Source organism: Bos indicus x Bos taurus, chromosome X, assembly GCF_003369695.1.
Source record: "Bos indicus x Bos taurus breed Angus x Brahman F1 hybrid chromosome X, Bos_hybrid_MaternalHap_v2.0, whole genome shotgun sequence".
Taxonomy (NCBI): Eukaryota; Metazoa; Chordata; class Mammalia; order Artiodactyla; family Bovidae; genus Bos; species Bos indicus x Bos taurus.
The window spans coordinates 78,934,335-78,955,174 of record NC_040105.1 but is presented as its reverse complement, the minus strand read 5'-3'; the positions used below and the strand labels follow the sequence as shown (position 1 = coordinate 78,955,174).

The 20,840-nt window shown below is 37.0% G+C and overlaps 1 protein-coding gene across 1 annotated transcript in view; it reads right to left on the bottom strand.

Moving 5' to 3' along the window:
• DACH2 (dachshund family transcription factor 2) overlaps window positions 1-20,840 on the bottom strand; it is an 856,348-nt gene that overhangs the window by 209,529 nt on the left and 625,979 nt on the right. The window contains exon 5 of the mRNA XM_027534851.1: window positions 16,548-16,706. Coding sequence (XP_027390652.1) covers window positions 16,548-16,706 — 159 coding nt within the window. The remainder of the gene's footprint in view (window positions 1-16,547; window positions 16,707-20,840) is intronic.

Sequence of the window (20,840 nt, the reverse complement as noted above, 5' to 3'; positions counted from 1 at the left end):
TATGACCAACATAGACCACATATTAAAAAGCAGAGACATTACTTTGCCGACAAAGGTCCATCTAGTCAAAGCTATGGTTTTTCCAGCAGTCATGCATGGATGTGGGAGTTGTTCCATAAAGAAAGATAAGTGGTGAAGAACTGACACTTTTTAACTGTAGTGTTGAAGAAGACTCTTGAGAGTCCCTTGGGGTGCAAGGAGATCAAACCAGTCCATCCTAAAGGAAATCAATCCTGAACATTCATTGGATGAACTTACGCTGAAGCTGAAGCTGAAGCTGAAGCTCCAATACTTTGGCTACCTGATGTGAAGTTTTGACTGACTGGAAAAGATACTGATTCTGGGAAAGATTGAAGGCAGGAGGAAAAGGGGATGACAGAGGACTAGATTGTCAGATGGCATCACTGACTTGTTGGACATGAATTTGAGCATGCTCTGGGAGTTCATGATGGACAGGGAGGCCTGACATGCTGAAGCCATGGGGTTGCAAAGAGTCAAACGTGACTGAGCGACTGAACTAAATGAAAGCAACTAGAGAAAGAAGAAGAACAGCAACAACAACAAAAATTGGTTCAAGGGAAGAAATCATAAAGATCAGAGCAGAGATAAGTGAAATAGAGATGAAGAAAACAAAGGCAAAGATAAATGAAACTAAAAGGAAGTTCTTTGAGAAGATAAACACAATTCATAAACCTTTAGTCAAACTCATCAAGAAAAAAGAGAAGAGGACTCAAATCAAAATTAGAAATGAAAAAAGAGAAATTACAACTGACATCCAACCCTTGGCGACCCCATGGACCATAGCCTATCAGGTTCCTCCATCTATAGGATTTTCCAGGCAAGCGTGCTGGAGTGGATTGCCATTTCCTTCTCCAGGGGATCTTCCTGACCCAGGAATCAAACCTGGGTCTCCCACATTGCAGGCAGACGCTTTACTGTCTGAGCCACCAGGGAAGCCCACAACTGACATCACAGATATACAAATGATCATAAGAGACTACTACAAGCAACTAGGACTTCCCTGGTAGTCCAGTGGTTAAGAATCTGCCTACCAATGCAGGGGCCACAGATTCAATACCTGCTCTGGGAAGATTCCATGTGCATCGGGGCAGCTAAGCCAGTGCACCACAACTACTGAGGCCAAGCTCTAGGAACCAAAAGCCTCAACTGCTGAGTTCAAGAGAGACAACTGCTGAAGCTCACATGTCCTAGAGCCTGTGTTCCACAACATAAGAAGCGCCTGCAATGAGAAGCCCGAGCACCACAACTTGAGAGTAGCTCCCACTTGCTGCAACTAGGGAAAGCCTGAGCAGTGCACAAAGGCCCAGTATAGCCAAAAATTAATAAGCAATTTTTTTAAAAAAAGAGACAACTACAAGTGACTATATGCCAGTAAGACGGAAAACATGTGAAAAATGGACAAATCTTAGGAAATTGCAACCTTCCAAGACTGAACCAGGAAGAAATAGAAAGTATGAACAGACCAATCACAAGTAATAAATTTAAAACTATGAGTATAAAAGACTCAACAAACAAAATTCCACAACCAGGACAAGAGGGCTTCAGAGGTGAATATTACCATATATTTTGAGAAGAATTTACACACATCATTCCCAAACTCTTTCCCAAAATGTCAAAGGAAGGAACACTCCAAAGTTATTTCTATGAGGCCACCATCACCTGATATAAAGACTAAAGAAAGATATCACACTGAAAGAAAATTACAAGCCATTGTCACTGATGAACATAGATGCAAAAATCCTCAACAAAATATTAGCAAACCAAATCCAACAACACATTAAAAGGATCCTAAACTATGATCAAATGGGATTTATCCCAGGGACACAAAATTCTTCAATATGTGCAAATCAATTGATGTCATACACCCTATCATTAGTGACAAATTGAAGAATTAAAACCATATCATTTAAATAGATACAGAAAAAGCTATTGACAGATTTCAACACCCGTTTATGATAACAATTCTCCAGAGCATGGACAGAGAGGGAACCTACCTCAATAATAAAGGCCATATATGACCAACCCAGAGCAAACACTAATGTCAATGGTGAAAAACTGAAAGCATTTCTTCTAAGGTCAGGAAAAAGACAAGTTTAATGACTCTCACCATGATTATTCAACATAGTTTTTTAAGTCCTAGCCATGCCAATAACAGAAGAAAAAGAAATAAAAGGAATCCAAATTAGAAAAGAAGAAGTAAATCTGTCACTTTTTGCAGATGAAATGATAACAGTACATAGACAATCCTAAAGATGCCACCAGAAAACTCCTAGAGATAATTAATGAATTTACAAAGGTTTCAGGATACAAAATTAATAAACAGAAATATCTTGCATTTCTATGCACTAACAATGAATGATAAGAAAGAGAAATTAAGGAAACAATCCCATTCACCACTGCAACAAAAAGAATAAAATACCTAGGAGTAAACCTACCTAAGAAGGCAAAAGACCTACACTCAGAAACTATAGTATACTGATGAAAGAAATAACAGATGATGCAAGCAGGTGGAGAAATACACCATGTTCTTGGATTGGAAGAATCATTATTGTGAAAATGACTGTACAACCCAAAGCAATCTACATATTCAATGCAATCTCTTTCAAATTACCAATGGCATTTTTTTGCAAAATTAGAACCAAAATTATACAATTTGTATGGAAACACAAAAAGCCCAAATAGCTAAAGTAATCTTGAGAAAGAAAAACGGAGTTAGAGGAATCAGGCTCCCTGTCTTCAGGCTTCACTACAAAGTACAGCCATAAAGACAGTCTGGCAGTGACACAAGAATAAAAATATAAATCTGTGGAACAGGATAGAAAGCCCACAGATTAGCCCACACTACTTATGGTCACCCAATCTATGACAAAGAAGTCAAGAATATACAATGAAGAAAAGACAATCTCTTCAATAAGTGGTGTTTATTGTGGAAAACTGGAGAGCTGTATGTAAAAACATGAAATTAGAACACTCACTAACACTATACACAAGAAATAAACTCAAAATTGATTAAAAATCTAAATATAAGTCAACATTCTATAAAACTCATAGAGGAAAACATAAGCAGAACAGACTTTCACATAAATCACAGAAACATCTTTTTTGACCCATCTCCTAGAATAATTAAAATAAAAACAAAAATAAACAAATGGAACCTTATTGAACTTAAAAGCTTTTGCACAGAAAAGGAAACCATAAACAAGGTGAAAAGAAACCATCAAATGGGAGAAAATATTTATGAATGAAGCAACTCACAAGGGATTAATCTCCAAAATATAAAATCAGCTTATGCAGCTCAATATTAAGAAAACAAACAACCCAATCAAAAACTAGGCAGTGGGAGAGGGAGGGGGGATGATTTGGGAGAATGGCATTAAAACATGTATAATATCATATAAGAAATGAAACACCAGTCCAGGTTCGATGCAGGATACAGGAAGCTTGGGGCTGGTGCACTGGGATGACCCAGAGGGATGGTATGGAGAGGGAGGTGGGAGGGGGGTTCAGGATGGGGAACACGTGTACACCCGTGGTGGATGCATGTTGATGTATGGCAAAATCAATACAATATTGTAAAGTAAAATAAATAAATAAAATAATAATAATAAAATTAAAATAAATAAATAAATATGAAAAAAAAAACTAGGCAGAAGACCTAGAAAGATATTTTTCCAAAGGAGACATACAGATGCCCAACAAACACATGAAAAGATGCTCAACATAACTACTAGAGAAAGAAATACAAATCAAAACCACAATGAAGGTGGTCCTGTGGTTAAGACTCTTTACTTCAACTATAGGGTCATGGGCTCAATCTCTAATCAGGGAGCTAAGATCCCACATGCCACACAGCATGGCCAAAAACAACAAAAAGAATAAAATGAGGTATCACCACAGACCCATCAAAATGGCCATCACCAGAAGATCTACAAATAATAAGTCCTGGAGATGATATGGAGAAAAGGGAGCCATCTTGTACAGTTGATGTGAATGCAAATTCAGACAGCCACTATGAGTAACGATATGGAAGTTCCTTTAAAACCTAAAAATAAAACTACCATACTACCCAGCAACAACACTCCTGAGCATATACCCAGAGGAAATGACAATTCAGAAAGATACATGTGCCCCAATGTTCATTACAGCAATATAGCCAAGACATTGAAGCAACCTAAATTTACAACAAAGGAATGGATAAAAAAAAATATGGTACCTATATGCAGTGGAATATTCAGTTCTGATCAGTTCAGTTAAGTTGCTCAGTCGTGTCCGACTCTTTCTGACCCCATGAACTGCAGCATGCCAGGCCTCCCTGTCCTTTACCAACTCAGGGAATTCACTCAAACTCATAGCCATCAAGCGGGGATGCCACCCAGCCATCTCATCCTCTGTTGTTCCCTTCTCCTCCTGCCCCCAATCCCTCCCAGCATCAGAGTCTTTTCCAGGGAGTCAACTCTTCGCATGAGGTGGCCAAAGTATTGGAGTTTCAGCTTTAGCATCATTCCTTCCAAAGAACACCCAGGGCTGATCTCCTTCAGAATGGACTGGTTGGATCTCCTTGCAGTCCAAGGGACTCTCAAGAGTCTTCTCCAACACCACAGTTCAAAAGCATCAATTCTTTGGCGCTCAGCTTTCTTCACAGTCCAACTCTCACATCCATACATGACTACTGGAAAAACCATAGCCTTGACTAGGCGCACCTTTATTGGCAATGTAATGTCTCTGCTTTTGAATATGCTATCTAATTTGGTCATAATTTTCCTTCCAAGGAGTAAGCGTCTTTTAATTTCATGGCTGCAGTCACCATCTGCAGTGATTTTGGAGCCCCCAAAATAAAGTCTGACACTGTTTTCACTGTTTTCCCATCTATTTCCCATGAAGTGATGGGACCAGATGCCATGATCTTAGTTTTATGAATGTTGAGCTTTAAGCCAACTTTTTCACTCTCCTCTTTCACTTTCATCAAGAGGCATTTTAGTTCCTCTTCACTTTCTGCCATAAGGGTGGTGTCATCTGCATATCTGAGGTTATTGACATTTCTCCTGGAAATCTTGATTCCAGCCTGTGCTTCCTCCAGCCCAGCGTTTCTCATGATGTACTCTGTATATAAGTTAAACAAGCAGGGTGACAATATACAGCCTTGACATATTCCTTTTCCTATTTGGAACCACTGTGTTGTTCCATGTCGAGTTCTAACTGTTGCTTCCTGACCTGTATATAGGTTTCTCAAAAGGCAGGTCAGGTGTTCTGGTATTCCCATCTCTTTCAGAATTTTCCACAGTTTATTGTGATCCACACAGTCAAACGCTATTACTCAGCATTAAAAGTAATCAAACTGTGTCATTTGCAGAGCCATGAATGGACCTAGAGACTGTCCGACAGAGTGAAGTAAGTCAGAAAGAGAAAAATCACTTTTATATTCAGGCATATATGTGGGATCTAGAGAAATGGTATAGATGATCTTATTTTCAAAGCAGAATTAGAGATGCAAAGAACAAATGTATGGATGCCAAGAGAGAAGTGGGGGTGGTGGGATGAATTGGAAGATTGAAATTGACATATATATTGTTGTTCAGGCACTGTCGTGTCTGATTCTTTGTGACCCCATGAACTGCAGCACACCAGGCTTGCCTGCCCATCACCATCTCCCAGAGCTTGCTCAAACTCATGTCCATTGAGTTGGTGATGCCATCCAACCATCTCATCCTCTGCCATCCCCTTATTCTCCTGCCTTCAATCTTTCTCAGGATCAGAGTCTTTTCTAATGAATCTGCTCTTCACATCAGGTGGCCAAAGTATTGGAGCTTCAGCTTCAGCATTAGTCTTTCCAATGAATACTCAGGACTGATTGATTTAGGATTGACTGGTTTGATCTCCTTGCAGTCCAAGGGACTTTCAAGAGTCTTTTCCAACAACACAGTTCAAAAGCATCAATTCTTCACTGCTCAGCCTTGTTTATGGTCCAACTCTCACATCCATACATGACTACTGGAAAAACAATAGCTTTGACTAGACAGACATTTCTCAGCAAAGTAATATCAATTTTTTTTTAATACTTTTCTTCCAAAGAGCAAGCATCTTTTAATTTCATGGCTCAGTCACCATCTGCAGTGATATTGCAAACCAAGGGAAAAAAAGAGTCTGTCAACTTTTTTCCATTGTTTCTGCAACTATTTGCCATGAAGTGATGGAACAAGATGCCATGATGTGCCTTTTTGAATGTCCAGTTTTAAGCCATTTTTCACTCTCCTTTTCCAACTTCAAGAAGAGTCTCTTTACTTCCTCTTTGCCTTTGGCCATAAGGGTTGTGTCATGTGCATATCTGAGGTTATTGATACGTCTGCTGGCAATCTTGATTTCACCCTGTGCTTCATCCAATCTGGCATTTCGCATGATGTACTCTGCATATAAGTTAAATAAACACGGTGACAATATACAACCTTGACGTACTCCTTTCCCAATTTGGAACCAGTTCATTGTTCCATGTCCAATTCAAACTGTTGCTCCTTGACCTGCATACAGGTTTCTAAGGAGGCAGGAAAGGTGGTATGTTTTTCCCATTTCTTTAATAAAAATTTCCAGTTTCTTGTGATTCATACAGTCAAAGGCTTTAGCATAGTCAATGAAGCAGAAGTAGATTTTTTTTCTGGAATTCTCTTGCTTTTTCTAGTATTCAGTGGATGTTGGCAATTTGATCTTTAGTTCCTTTGCCTTTTCAAAATCCAGCTTGAACATCTGGGAGTTCTTAGTTCAAGAACTGCTGAAGCCTGGCTTGGAGAATTTTGAGCATTACTTTGCTAGCATGTAAACTGAGTGCAATTGTGTGGTAGTTTGAAGATTCTTTGGCATTGCCTTTCTTTGGTAGTAGAATGAAAACTGACCTTTTCCAGTCTTGTGGCCAATGTTGAATTTTCCAAATTTGCTGGCATGTTGAGTACAGCACTTTAACAGCATGATCTTTTAAGATTTGAAATAGCTCAGGTGGAACTCCATCACCTCCACTAGCTTTGATTCTAGTGATTCTTCCTAAGGTCCACTTGATTTCCCACTCCAGGATGTCTGGCTATAGGTGAGTGATCACACCATTGTGGTTATCTGGATCATGAAGATGTTTTTTGTATATTTCTTCTGTGTATTTCTGCCATCTCTTCTTAATATCTTCTGTGTCTGTTATGTTCATACCATTTCTGTCCTTCACTGTGCCCATCTTTGCATGAAATATTCCCTTGGTATCTCTAATTTTCTTGAAGAGATCTCTAGTCTTTCCCATTCTATTTTATCCTCTATTTCTTTGCATTGATCACCAAGGAAGGCTTTCTTATCTCTCTTTGATATTCATTGGAACTCTGCATTCAGATGGCTATAACTTTCTTCTTTTCCTTCTCTTTTTGCCTCTCTTCTTTTCTCAGCTATTTGCATGACGTCCTCAAGACAACTACTTTGCCTTTTTGCATTTCTTTTTCTTGAGGATGGTCTTGATCACAACCTCCTGTACAATATCATGAACCTCCAACCATAGTTCTTCAGGCATTCTGTCTATCAGATATAATCCCTTGAATCTATTTGTCAGTTCCACTGAATAATCATTAGGGATTTGATTTAGGTCCTACCTGAATGGCCTAGTGGTTTTCTTTACTTTCTTCAATTTAATTTTGCAATAAGGAGTTCATGATCTGAGCCACAGTCAGCTCCTGGTCTTTTTTTTGCTGACTGTATAGAGCTTCTCCATCTTTGGCTGCAAAAATTATAATCAATCTGATTTTGGTACTGACCATTTGGTGACTTCCATGTGTAGGGTCATCTCTTATGTTGTTGGAAGATGATGTATTAAAATAGATAACTGATGAGAACATACTGTATAGAACAGGAAATTATACTTGGTGTTCTGTGGTGACCTAAATTGGAGGGAAATCTGAAATAGAGGGCATCTGGGTATATGGCTTTTTCACTTCCCTGTATAGCAGAAAGTGACAAAGCACTGTATAGCAACTACATTTCAATTAAAAAAAAAAAAAGTTTTGTGTTCAGTTGCTAAGTCCTGTCTGCCCCTTTTGTGACCCCATGGACTGCATTATGCCCAGCTTCCCTGTCCTTCACTATCTCCCTGAGTTTGCTCAAACTCATGTCCATTGATTTGGCATTGCTATCCAACCATCTCATTCTCTGTCTTCCTCTTCTCTTCTTGCCCTCAGTCTTTCACAGCATCAGGGTCTTTTCCAATGAGTCAGCTCTTCTCATCAGGTGGACAAAGTATTGGGAGCTTCAGCTTCAGTATCAGTACTTCTGATGAATATTCAGGGTTGATTTCCCTTAGGATTGACTGGTTTGATTTTCTTGCTGTCCAAGGAACTCTCAAGTGTCCTCTCTAGCACCACAGTTTGAAAGCATCAATTTTCTGTGCTCAGCCTTCTTATGTTCTAACTCACATCTGTACATGACTACTAGAAAAACCATAGCTTTGACTAGACAGACTTTTGTCACTGAAGTGATGTCTCTGTTTTTTAATATGCTGTCTAGGTTTGTAATAGCTTTTATTCCAAAGAGAAGCATCTTAATTTCATGGCTGCAGTCACAGTCTGCAGTGATTTTGCATCCCAAGGAAAAAAATCTGTCACTGTTTCCATTTTTTCCCTATCAATTTGCCATGGAGTGATGGAACCAGATGCATGATCTTAGTTTTCTTAATGTTGAGTTTTAAGCCAGCTTTTTCACTCCTTTTTTTTTAACACTCATTAAGAGGCTCTTTAGTTCCTCTTTGCTTTCTACCATTAGAGTGGTATCATCTTCATATCTGAGGTTGCTAATATTTCTCCTGGTAATCTTGATCCCAGTTTGTGTTTAATCCAACCTGGTATAAAATAAGTAATTTTTCTGTTCATTCCTTTCTGCATAAAGAGTTTTTTCCCTTCATGTTCCTTAAAGATTTTTAATTTTCCATTTTGAATATAATGTTCATACCTGTATATTTTAAAATATTTATCCTTCTTAGTGCTTTGTGAGCTTTCTGGATTTGCAGTTTGGTATCTCTCATTAATTTACAAAACTTTTCAATCATTGTTATCTCTTTCTTTCTAATATAAATTTATTTATTTTAACTAGAAGTTAATTAATTTACAATATTGTATTGGATTTGTAATACATCAACATGAATCTGCCATGGGTGTACATGTGTTCCCCATCCTGAACCCCCCTCCCAACTCCCACCCCATACTATCCCTCTGGGTCATCCCAGTGCACCAGCCCTAAGCATCCTGTACCATGCATTGAACCTGGATGTGTGATTTGTTTCACATATGATATTATACATGTTTAAATGCTATTCTCGCAAATCATCGCACCCTCGCCCTCTCCCACAGAGTCCAAAAGACTGTTCTATACATCTGTGTCTCTTTTGCTGTCTCACATACAGTGTTATCGTTACCATCTTTCTAAATTCCATATATATGTATTAGTATACTGTATTGGTATTTTTCTTTCTGGCTTACTACACTCTGTATAATAGGCTCCAGTTTCATCCACCTCATAAAAACTGATTCAAATGTATTCTTTTTAATGGCTGAGTAATACTCCATTGTGTACATGTACCACAGCTTTCATATCCATTCTTCTGCTGATGGACATCTAGGTTGCTTCCATGGCCTGGCTATTATAAACAGTGCTGTGATGAATATTGGGGTACACGTGTCTCTTTCAATTCTGGTTTCCTCAGTGTGTATGCCCAGCAGTGGGATTGCTGGGTCATATTGCAGTTCTATTTAGTATTCTAAGGAGTCTCCACACTGTTCTCCATAGTGGCTGTACTAGTTTGCATTCCCACCAACAGTGTAAGAGGGTTCCCTTTTTTCCACACCCTCTCCAGCAATTATTGCTTGCAGACTTTTGGATAGCAACCACTTTGGAGTGAAATTGTACCTCATTGTGGTTTTGATTTGCTTTTCTCTGATAATGAGTGATGTTGAGCATCTTTTCATGTGTTTGTTAGCCATCTGTATGTCTTCTTTGGACAAATGTCTGTTTAGTTCTTTGGCCCATTTTTTGATTGGGTCATTTATTTTCCTGCAATTGAGCTGCAGGAGTTGCTTGTATATTTTTGAGATTAAGTTATTTGTCCATTGGTTTGTTTGTTATTATTTTCTCCCATTCTGAAGGCTGTCTTTTCACCTTGCTTATAGTTTCCTTTGTTGTGCAGAAGCTTTTAATTTTAATTATGTCCCATTTGTTAATTTTTGCTTCTATTTCCAATATTCTGGGAGGTGGGTCATAGAGGATCCTGCTCTGATTTATGTCGGAGAGTGTTTTGCCTATGTTCTCCTCTAGGAGTTATATAGTTTCTGGTCTTATGTTTAGATCTTTAATCCATTTTGAGTTTATTTTTGTGTATGGTGTTAGAAAGCATTCTAGTTTCATTCTTTTACAAGTGGTTGACCAGTTTTTCCAGCACCACTTGTTAAAGAGATTGTCTCTTCTCCATTGTGTATTCTTGCCTCCTTTGTCAAATATAAGGTGTCCATAGATGCGTGGGTTTATATTTGGGCTTTCTATTTTGCTCCATTGGTCTATATTTCTGTCTTTGTGCCAGTACCATACTGTCTTGATGACTGTGGCTTTGTAGTAGAGTCTGAAGTCAGGCAGGTTGATTCTTCCATTTCCATTCTTCTTTCGCAAGATTGCTTTGGCTATTCGAGGTTTTTTATATTTCCATACAAATTGTGAAGTTATTTGTTCTAGCTCTGTGAAAAATACCATTGGTAGCTTGATAGGGATTGCATTGCATTTTATTGGCATATAGTTGCTGATAGTAGTCTCTTATGATCCTTTGTATTTCTGTGTTGTCTGTTGTGATCTCTCCATTTTCATTTCTAATTTTATTGATTTGATTTTTCTCCCTTTGTTTCTTGATGAGTCTAGCTAATGGTTTGTCAGTTTTATTTATCTTCTCAAAGAACCAGCTTTTGGCTCTGTTGATTTTTAGTATCGTCTCTTTTATTTCTTTTGCATTTATTTATTGTCTAATTTTTAAGATTTCTTTCTTTCTAGTAACCCTGGGGTTCTTTATTTCTTTCTTTTCTAGTTGCTTTAGGTGTAGAGTTAGGTTATTTATTTAACTTTTTTCTTGTTTCTTGAGGCATGCCTGTATTGCTATGAATGTTCCCCTTAGCACTGTTTTTACAGTGTCCCACAGGTTTTGGGTTGTTGTGTTTTCATTTTCATTCGTTTCTATGGATATTTTGATTTCTTTCTTGATTTCTTCTGTGATTTGTTGGTTATTCACAGCAGGGTGTTTTTCAGCCTCGATATGTTGGAATTTTTAATAGTTTTTCTCCTGTAATTGAGATCTAATCTTACTGCACTGTGGTCAGAAAAGATGCTTGGAATGATTTCAATTATTTTGAATTTACCAAGGCTAGAGTTATGGCCCAGGATTTGATCTATCCTGGAGAAGGTTCTTTGTGTGCTTGAGAAAAAGGTGAAATTCATTATTTTGGGGTGAAATGTCCTATAGATAACAAATAGGTCTAACTGGTCTATTGTATCATTTAAAGTTTGTGTTTCCTTGTTCATTTTGTTTAGTTGATCTATCTATAGGTGTGAGTGGGGTATTAAAGTATCCCTCTTATTTGTTATTGTTAATTTCATCTTTCATACTTGTTAGCATTTGTCTTACATATTGTGGTGCTCCTATGTTGGGTGCATATATATTTATAATTGTTATATCTTCTTCTTGGATTGGTCCTTTGATCATTATGTAGTGTCCTTCTTTGTCTCTTTTCACAAGCTTTATTTTAAAGTCAATTTTATCTGATATGAGTGTTGCTACTCCTGCTTTCTTTTGGTCTCAATTTGCATAGAATATCTTTTTCCAGCCCTTCACTTTCAGTCTGTATGTTTCCCTTGTTTTGAGGTGGGTCTCTTGTAGACAACATATATAGGTGTCTTGTTTTTGAATTCCATTCAGCCAGTCTTTGTCTTTTGCTTGGGGCATTCAACCCATTTACATTTAACGTAATTATTGATATGTGTGATCCCATTGCCATTTAGTTTCTTGTTTTGGGTTCGAGTTTATGCACCCTTTTTGTGTTTCCTGTCTAGGGAAGATCCTTTAGCATTTGTTGGAGACCTGGTTTGATGGTGCTGAATTCTCTCAGCTTTTGCTTGTCTGTAAACCTTTTGATTTCTCCTTCATATTTGAATGAGATCCTTGCTGGGTACAGTAATCTGGGCTGTAGGTTATTTTCTTTCATCACTTTAAGTATGTCCTGCCATTCCCTCCTGGCCTGAAGAGTTTCTGTTGAAAGATCTACTGTTATCCTTATGGGAATCCCCTTGTGTGTTATTTGTTGTTTTTCCCTTGCTGATTTTAATATTTGTTTGTGTGTGTGTGTATGTGTGTTTTTGATCTTTGTTAATTTGATTAATATGTGTCTTGGGGTGTTTCACCTTGGGTTTATCCTGTTTTGGACTCTCTGGGTTTCTTGGACTTGGATGATTATTTCTTTCCCCATTTTAGGGAAGTTTTTAACTATTATCTACTCAAGTATTTTCTCATGGTCTTTCTGTCTTCTTGAATGCTAGGGCATTTCGCATTGTCCCAGAGGTCTCTGAGATTGTCCTCATTTCTTTTAATTTGTTTTTCTTTTTTCTTCTCAGTTTCATTTATTTCTACCATTCTATCTTCTACCTCACTAATCCTATCTTCTCCCTCCATTATTCTACTATTTGTTCCCTCCAGAGTGTTTTTAATTTCATTTATTGCATTATTCATGATATATTGACTCTTTTTTATTTCTTCTACGTCCTTGTTAAATCTTTCTTTCATCTTCTCAGTCCTTGTCTCCATGATATTTTCTGTGATTTCATTTTGTTTTCAAGATTTTGGATCATTTTCACTATCATTATTTGGAATTCTTTATCAGGTAGATTCCCTATCTTTTCCTCTTTTGTTTGGTGGGCATTTATCTTGTTCCTTTACCTGCTGAGTATTCCTCTGTCTCTTCATCTTGTTTATATTGCTGTGTTTGGGGTGACCTTTCTGTATTCTGGCAGTTTGTGGAGTTCTCTTTATTGTGGAGTTTCCCCACTCTGTGTGGGGTTGTACGGGTGGCTTGTCAAGGTTTCCTGATTAGGGAAGCTTGTGTCAGTGTTCTGTTGGGTGGAGCTGGATTTCTTCTCTTTGGAGTACAATGAAGTATCCAGTAATGAGTTATGAGATGTCAGTGAGTTTGGAGTGACTTTGTGCAGCCTGTATATTGAAGCTCAGGGCTGTGTTCCTGTGTTGCTGGAGAATTTGCATGGTATGTCTTGCTCTGGAACTTGTTGGCCCTTGGGTCATGCTTGGTTTCAGTGTAGGTATGAAGGCTTTTGATGAGCTCCTGTCGATTAATGTTCCCTGGAGTCAGGAGTTCTCTGGTGTTCTCAGGATTTTGACTTAAGCCTCCTACTTATGGTTTTCAGTGTTATTTTTACAGTAGCCTGAAGACTTCTTCATCTATATAGCACCATTGATAAAGCATCTTCTTTCACAGACAATGGGCTGCTTTTTTGGGTGCCTGATGTCTTTTGCCAGCATTCAGAAGTTGTTGTGTGGAATTACTCAGCGTTCAAATATTCTTTTGATGAGTTTGTGGGGGAAAGTGGTCTCCTTGTCCTATTCCTCTGCCATCTTAGGACCGCCTCTCCAATCACTGTTATTTCAAATATTTCTTCTGTTCCATTCTAGTCTTATCCTTCTTGTATCTCCATTACATATGTACTACACATTTTCTAATTGCCACACAGTTCTTGGCTATTCTGTTGTATTGTTTTTGTATTTACTTCTGTTTTTCTTTTTCAGTTAGAAAAATTTCTATTGACATATCCCCAAGTTTCCTAATCCTTGCTTTGACCCTGGCCAGTCTACCTATGCCCATCACAGGCATTCTTCACTTTGTTGGAGTGCTTTTGATTTTCAGTATTTCCTTTTAATAGTTGGATTTTCCCTTTCTCTGATTAAAATTTCCATGAATAATTTTGTTTTCCACTTTTTCTATTCTCTTAGTATACTGTGCTAAGTCACTTCAGTCGTGTACAACTCTGTGCAAACCTATGGGCTGTAGCCTGCCAGGGTCCTCTGCCCATGGGATTCTCCAGGTAAAAATACTGGAGTGGGTTGCCATACTCTTTTCCATGGCATCTTCCCAATTCATAGATTGAATCCATGTCTCATGTCTCCTGCATTGGCAGGTGGGTTCTTTACCACTAGTGCTCCCTGGGAAACCCATATTAATCATAATTATATAAAATTCCTAATCTGATAATTCAAAATATTGACTATATCTAATTCTGGTTCTGTTGTTTGCTTTATATCCTCATATTATTCTCCCCCCCCCCCTTATTTATGTCTTGCACGTCTTGTTTGAAGCTAGAAAATATATATTGTGTGTATTCGGAAGAAACATAAACATTTAGTGGGAAATTTTATGTTTTCTGGCAATAAGTTAGGATGTTTGGTGTAGCTGTCATATTAGTAACGGTATTTTCCTATCTTCCCTGTTGTCTTTGTTTTTTTCCTTGAGATTTTGTATTAAATAGGGTCTGAGGCTTTCTGTTCTTTCAATAGTTACCTCCTGGTATTATGTAGAGCCCCAGTGTGGTATTAGTAAAATGTGTATAGAGATGCAGCAGTCTATAATTTTATGATTAAGTCTCAGTCTCCTATTGAGACTGAGTGTCCTTGGGTTGTGACTTTCACAAGTACTTTCCAGCTTCTCCCCTCCTCTTAGGTTGGCCAGGAAGGCTAGACAGGACTATAGGTGAATATTCCTCTTTTTTTAAATATAAATTTATTTATTTTATTTGGAGGCTAATTACTTTACAATATTTTTTTTTGCAGCCCACTTTATTTATTTATTTATTTTTAATTTTTATAACTTTACAATATTGTATTGGTTTTGCCATATATTGTAGTGGTTTTGCCATACATTGTCATGAATCCGCCATGGGTGTACATGTGTTCCCCATCATGAACCCCCCTATTTCTAATTCTCCACGTGAGAACTAAAGGGGCTGGAATTTTATAACCTTGTTCCCTCATATTAACAGCTACAGGATACTGGAGTTTAGTGTATCCCTTCCTCTGGGTCATGCTGTGCTAAAACCAAATAGCTTAAGCTCTGGGAAAATAGTTTCCTTTGAGGATGGGCCTCTGTGTTAAGGAGAATAGAATATTCTGGACATATTTTAAAATGGTTACTTTTCCTTCCCTTTTCCAGAATATAAGGACAATTTTCTCAAATTAATATCTGAGAACCTCATGGGGCTTCTGGAAGTAAAATTCATGAAAATGTAGAGGCCCCTTTAAGAATGGCCTCCTAGGAAATTTTATTTCTCAAGCTAGATCCACACTGAATCTTCAGAAATAACTCAATCACCCTTTAAATGCTTCTATCAGTCTTCAACTCTGGCTTCTTTTCCCAATAAGCTGTGATTCTCTGTATCTGCCTATTTATTTAGTTTGTGCCCTATGTACTCAATCTGTGATAAATTTAAAAGAGTTGTTGATTTTCAGATTGTTCCATATTTTTCTCTTGTTATGTGGACAAGAATGACAATTTATAAGCTCTTTACATGTCAAACAAGAAATCAGAAGTCTTCTAGGTTCCCCTTTGTTTAAAGCTGCTTTTTACTTCTTGTAACATAAAATTTACAACTTTTCGGGCATTGATTTTATTTTCTTTTGCTTAACATTACATTTTTATGAGACATTTAACTCTTTAGATTATAATCTTCTTAAAGGATGACATTATAACTTATTTTATATCATTAATAACTGATGAATTTCATTACAATTTAGATTATGTTAAAGTTTCTCAGAATTCCTCTGTTTTCTTCATTCTATTGAAAGACTGAAAGTCTTAGAGAAAGGAATAATTAAACTTTTCTGTTATACTTCCTGTCTGTAGGAAAAGTAAGAGTTTGTCCAAGTAATGTATATAAGGCCTGCTTTCCTATAGAAAGATTTCTGAGTCTTTGAAGTTTCTAAAAACATCTCTAAATGTGAATTTCTATAATTCAGCTATAGTTTGACTACTGAATAATAAGTACTTACTATATGCAAGTCACTGCTAACAGTTTTCCCTTTAATATTTTTAGCCCTCTCAGTAGCCTTAAAGATTGGGTACATTTGTATTCCTATTTTACAGTTGTGGAAACTGAAACTTGAAAAAGTTATCTGACTTCTCCAAATCCAAATAGTGACACAGGATTCAAAATATGTAGAATTCAAACCCAAGTTTATGTGACTATAGCCAGAATTCTTAATTACTCTGTTAACATATCCTCCTAGGTACCTCTACTCTGCTACATGGCCATTCAATCTATTTCTTCTCTAAAAACCTCACCCTGTCAAATGAATCCCTCTCTATATACCTCCTAACTTCAAATTGTTAAATCTTATTGAAGAGAAATAAATTATCCCTGATATCCCAAGTTGTCCAATGGGTCTTGGGTGGTATTTTTCTTACCAAATCCTGGGAGGACAGTATACATACTATTGGTCATCAGGTGGTTCTGCTGCAGTGGATTGAGGGTAGGAGTACCCCCAAGGCCTGGCTGGCCAGCTAGGGATGCATGAACAATTCCATGTTGGGGTCCAGGAGCAACAAGAGGAGACTGCATCTTATCCTTATCCCAGGAGGATTCACATCCACCTGAAAAACATTCATATAAACAGATTGCAAGTTGACAACTTTCTAAGAGAAGGATTTATAAACTCCCTTTGTAAGGTTGTAATTATTAATATTACTCCATAGAAAATTATTACTAAATAAAAGTGACTCATTTTTATCATGGTTTCAAAACTCTCAATAGTCTTGGATTTAAGCTGACTCTGGGAAGACTAAACAACTCTCACTAAAAAGATAGGCTCATTTGTCTACAGGTAGTCAAAACAAGTCTGGAAACATAATGAATAACTTTAGAAAGCATGTATATGTTAAAGGCCATTAACTGAACACTACTGCCTCCTCCCAGAGAAGGCAATGGCACCCCACTCCAGTCCTCTTGCCTGGAAAATCCCATGGATGGAGGGGCCTGGTAGGCTGCAGTCCATGGTGTCGCTAAGAGTTGGACACGACTGAGCGACTTCACTTTCACTTTTCACTTTCATGCATTGGAGAAGGAAATGGCAACCCACTCCAGTGTTCTTGCCCAGGGACGGGGGAGCCTGGTGGGCTGCCATCTATGGGGTCGCACAGAGTTGGACAGGACTGAAGCGACTTAGCAGCAGCAGCAGCAGCAGCAGCCTCCTCCTGCAACCCTCTAACATACGTGCACTATATCTTACTGACGAGCAGTTGCTATTCACTCCAAAAGAACACATTTATAAGAGCATGATGACATGCAAAAATATATGGTAAGATACAAAATGATCAGTTATTTTGTTCTGATATACAGCCCTCAAAAAGCTAATCTCTTTATACACAGCAGGATTTTATGCAAAATAAACTGGATAAAACATAAAACCATGGCTCTCAACTTGAAATTGTGCTTTACTTTGATCATCCACGCTATAGAGTGAAGTAAAGTATGCATAAATGCAGACTATTATATTATCATGATAAATTATAGTGGCATAGCTATTACATCAGGCAATTAGCATATTATGGGACAGAATCATTGCTTAAAAGCATATAAGAAACAAACAAAAATTATTTCCAGGGTGTCCTTTTAAGAGGAATACTTTAAACAGACTGGTCAGAGATTAAATTACAGTAGCAGTAGCAGACAATTTGGCTTTAGAAAACAAGGTGGTTGTGTAGGCAGCCCTATTGATTCACTTGATGTGTTTCATTACTTGAGAGATCCGTGCTTCTGCTCCTATGCCCATACTGGAATTGTGACATTAGGATCTCTACTTGGCTGACTCTGTCCCATCTGCTGCCCAAAACATATACCCTGTTGTGTGGAGAAAGTTAAGTCTGGAAATCTTGCACCTATTGGTCTAAGAAAAAAAATTAAAAATAAATCAAGGTGCTCACATCCCTAACATTAAACATTGTAACTTTTTCACTTCTTTGAGTTCCATCAAACACCTCTCCCATTTTGCTTCAGATATTATATTTAAAAAGTATAATGGCTATATAGTAGTCTACTGAATTAATGTAATATAATTTATTAAAAATTGGGTTTTCTTTTAAATTTGTCACTATTATAATAAGATCATTCATTTGAATATTTTCTTAGACTCAAACAACTTCTTAGAGTGGGATTTCTGGGTCAAAGGAAATTAATATTTTTTTATTTATAAAGTATTTATTTATTTTATACTTCTGCTTTCTAGTATTACATTTGTAAAAATCAGGTTTTAGAGTTACATACATTTTAGGGAAATGTTTTCAAGGCAAATTGGGGTTCTCCCTGAAAATTCTAAATTTATTTAAGCAAACTGCAACTGATAAATCTCTGAGAAGTTTTTGTTCATTTGTTTTTGTTTTGTTTTTCAACTATTCTACTTATACCTCTATTCTTCCCCCAGATATGGGATTCAATCACTTTTGCAGGACTCATTCAAGCTCTCCTGAGTGCAGAGTCAATTTTTAATTCAAAAGTGGGAGTCTTGGCTAACCTCCAACTAGGTAAGTTCCAGAGAAGGAAATACCAGATTCTCCATCAGCATATATAAAGGCTGACGGATACCTGGCCATGATTATAAAGACAGTTTTTCCAATCAAATGGGGAAGATATAAGTAGCTAATTGTTCAGTTTCTGATTTATGGGTGTTCATGTGTTACCCATCCTGAACCCCCCTCTCTGCTGCCTCCCCATCTCATCCCTCAGGGTCCTCCCAGTGCACCAACCCTGAGCACCCTGTCTCATGCATCCAACATAGATTGGCGATCTATTTCACATATGGTAATATACATATTTCAATGCTATTCTCTCAAATCTTCCCACCCTCACCTTCTCCCACAGAGTCCAAAAGTATGTTCTTTACATCTTTACATTCTATATATATGCATTAATATGGCAGTGAGATATTTCATGGTTGGTGCATTGACATAATTTAGCATTCACAAATTTGAAATTCCAATTAAAATCAATATGATATTGTCATGCTGTAATGAACAAAAATGCTGGAGGGGAATGAGGATAGTATCTTAATAAATGATGAATAACCACATTACAACACTGAGATTCTTTATAGTAACATTGGGCCAATATACATGATTAATACCAGAAAACGCAAAATTTTGAAAGATCCATTGCTGAGCAAAAAACAGAACCACTTCATCATTTTAGCACTATGTCCAAAATATGAATTACCTCACCATTACAGAACTGTAATTTGTAAAATGATAAACAATACATTGACAGAGATACATTTTGAATAAACTAATATTATGCCTTTGATATTAACATGGTATTGTACCATCACAACAGCAACAGCATATATAGCAATACTAGGGCTGAGACTGTCAATATTTATTTTATAAAGTGAAAATCCTTTAGTCAATTTTCAATAACAAATGTACATTAGGTATTAGTTTAATATTTTGTATATTATATATTCCAAATAACTTGAATATAAATGATTTTTAAACTGCATTAAAAGATTCCAGGTGTTATAGTGTCTGCTTTGATGAGAGCTTTAGATGAACTTTCACCAACAACTCTCATCTTTTTAACTACTGTGTTAAAAATAATACAAGGAGGCTGGTTACCAGGTATGCCCATCTTTGCCAAGTATAAATATATGAAATTATCCTGCATTCTTAAGGTAACTATTTATGAAGCAAGTGAAAGCAGAGTATAGGACATCCTTGATGCTTGCATAAGAAGCTCTGGACACATTTTTGTCTTTTGACCCAAAACACTTACCATTTTAAAGTCTATACAAATTGACTTATGAATCAGTATTGAGGCTTTGGTAGCCTGAAACTTGATATTTGCCTATGCCTTTGTGCCAATCTGTAATAACATCCACTGAACTTAAAGTTAACAAAATATTTTTACCAATCTAATCTAGAGTCAACCTTTTTTTTTTTTTTTTTTTACTACTATGTGATGGGCTTGAGTATTCATCTTCTTTTTTCTATCTATCTAATATATATGTATATATATGTGTGTGTGTGTGTGTGTGTATATATATATATATATATATATATATATATATATATATATATATAGGTAAGGCTGCCAAAATAAAATATATACTATAGACTGAATGTTTGTGACTCCCCAAATTCATATATTAAATACATATTCCTAATGTGATGGTATTTCATGATGGGTCATTTAGGAGGTGATGAGGTCATGAATGGGATAAGTGTCTTTATAAAGGAAATCCCAAAGAATTTCTGAGCCTCCTTATACCACGTGAGGACACAGCAAGAATATGGTTCTCTGTGAACTAGGAACTTGGTCCTCATCAGATATTAAAAGGGCCATGGTATTGATCTTGGTCTTCCAGCCTCCAGAATTGTAAGAAATAAATTCCTGTTGTTTGTAAGTCACCAACTCCATGGCATTTCTATTATAGAAGACCAAATGGACTAAGATACCATAGAGTGCATAGATTAAACAACCAGAATTATTTTTATTAGAGTTCTAGAGGCTAGAGGTCCAGAATCAAGATGTCAGTAGATTTGGTTTCTCCTGAGGGTTCTCTTCTCCCTGTGTCCTTACATGGTCTTTCTTCTGTGTGTTCAAATTTCATCTTCTTATAAGGATACCGCTCAGATTGGATAAGGGGACACTCTAAGAGTTTAATTTTAACATAATCACCATTTTAAAGATGCTATTTCCATATATGGGCACATTCTGAAGCACTGGGTGCCTTCAAC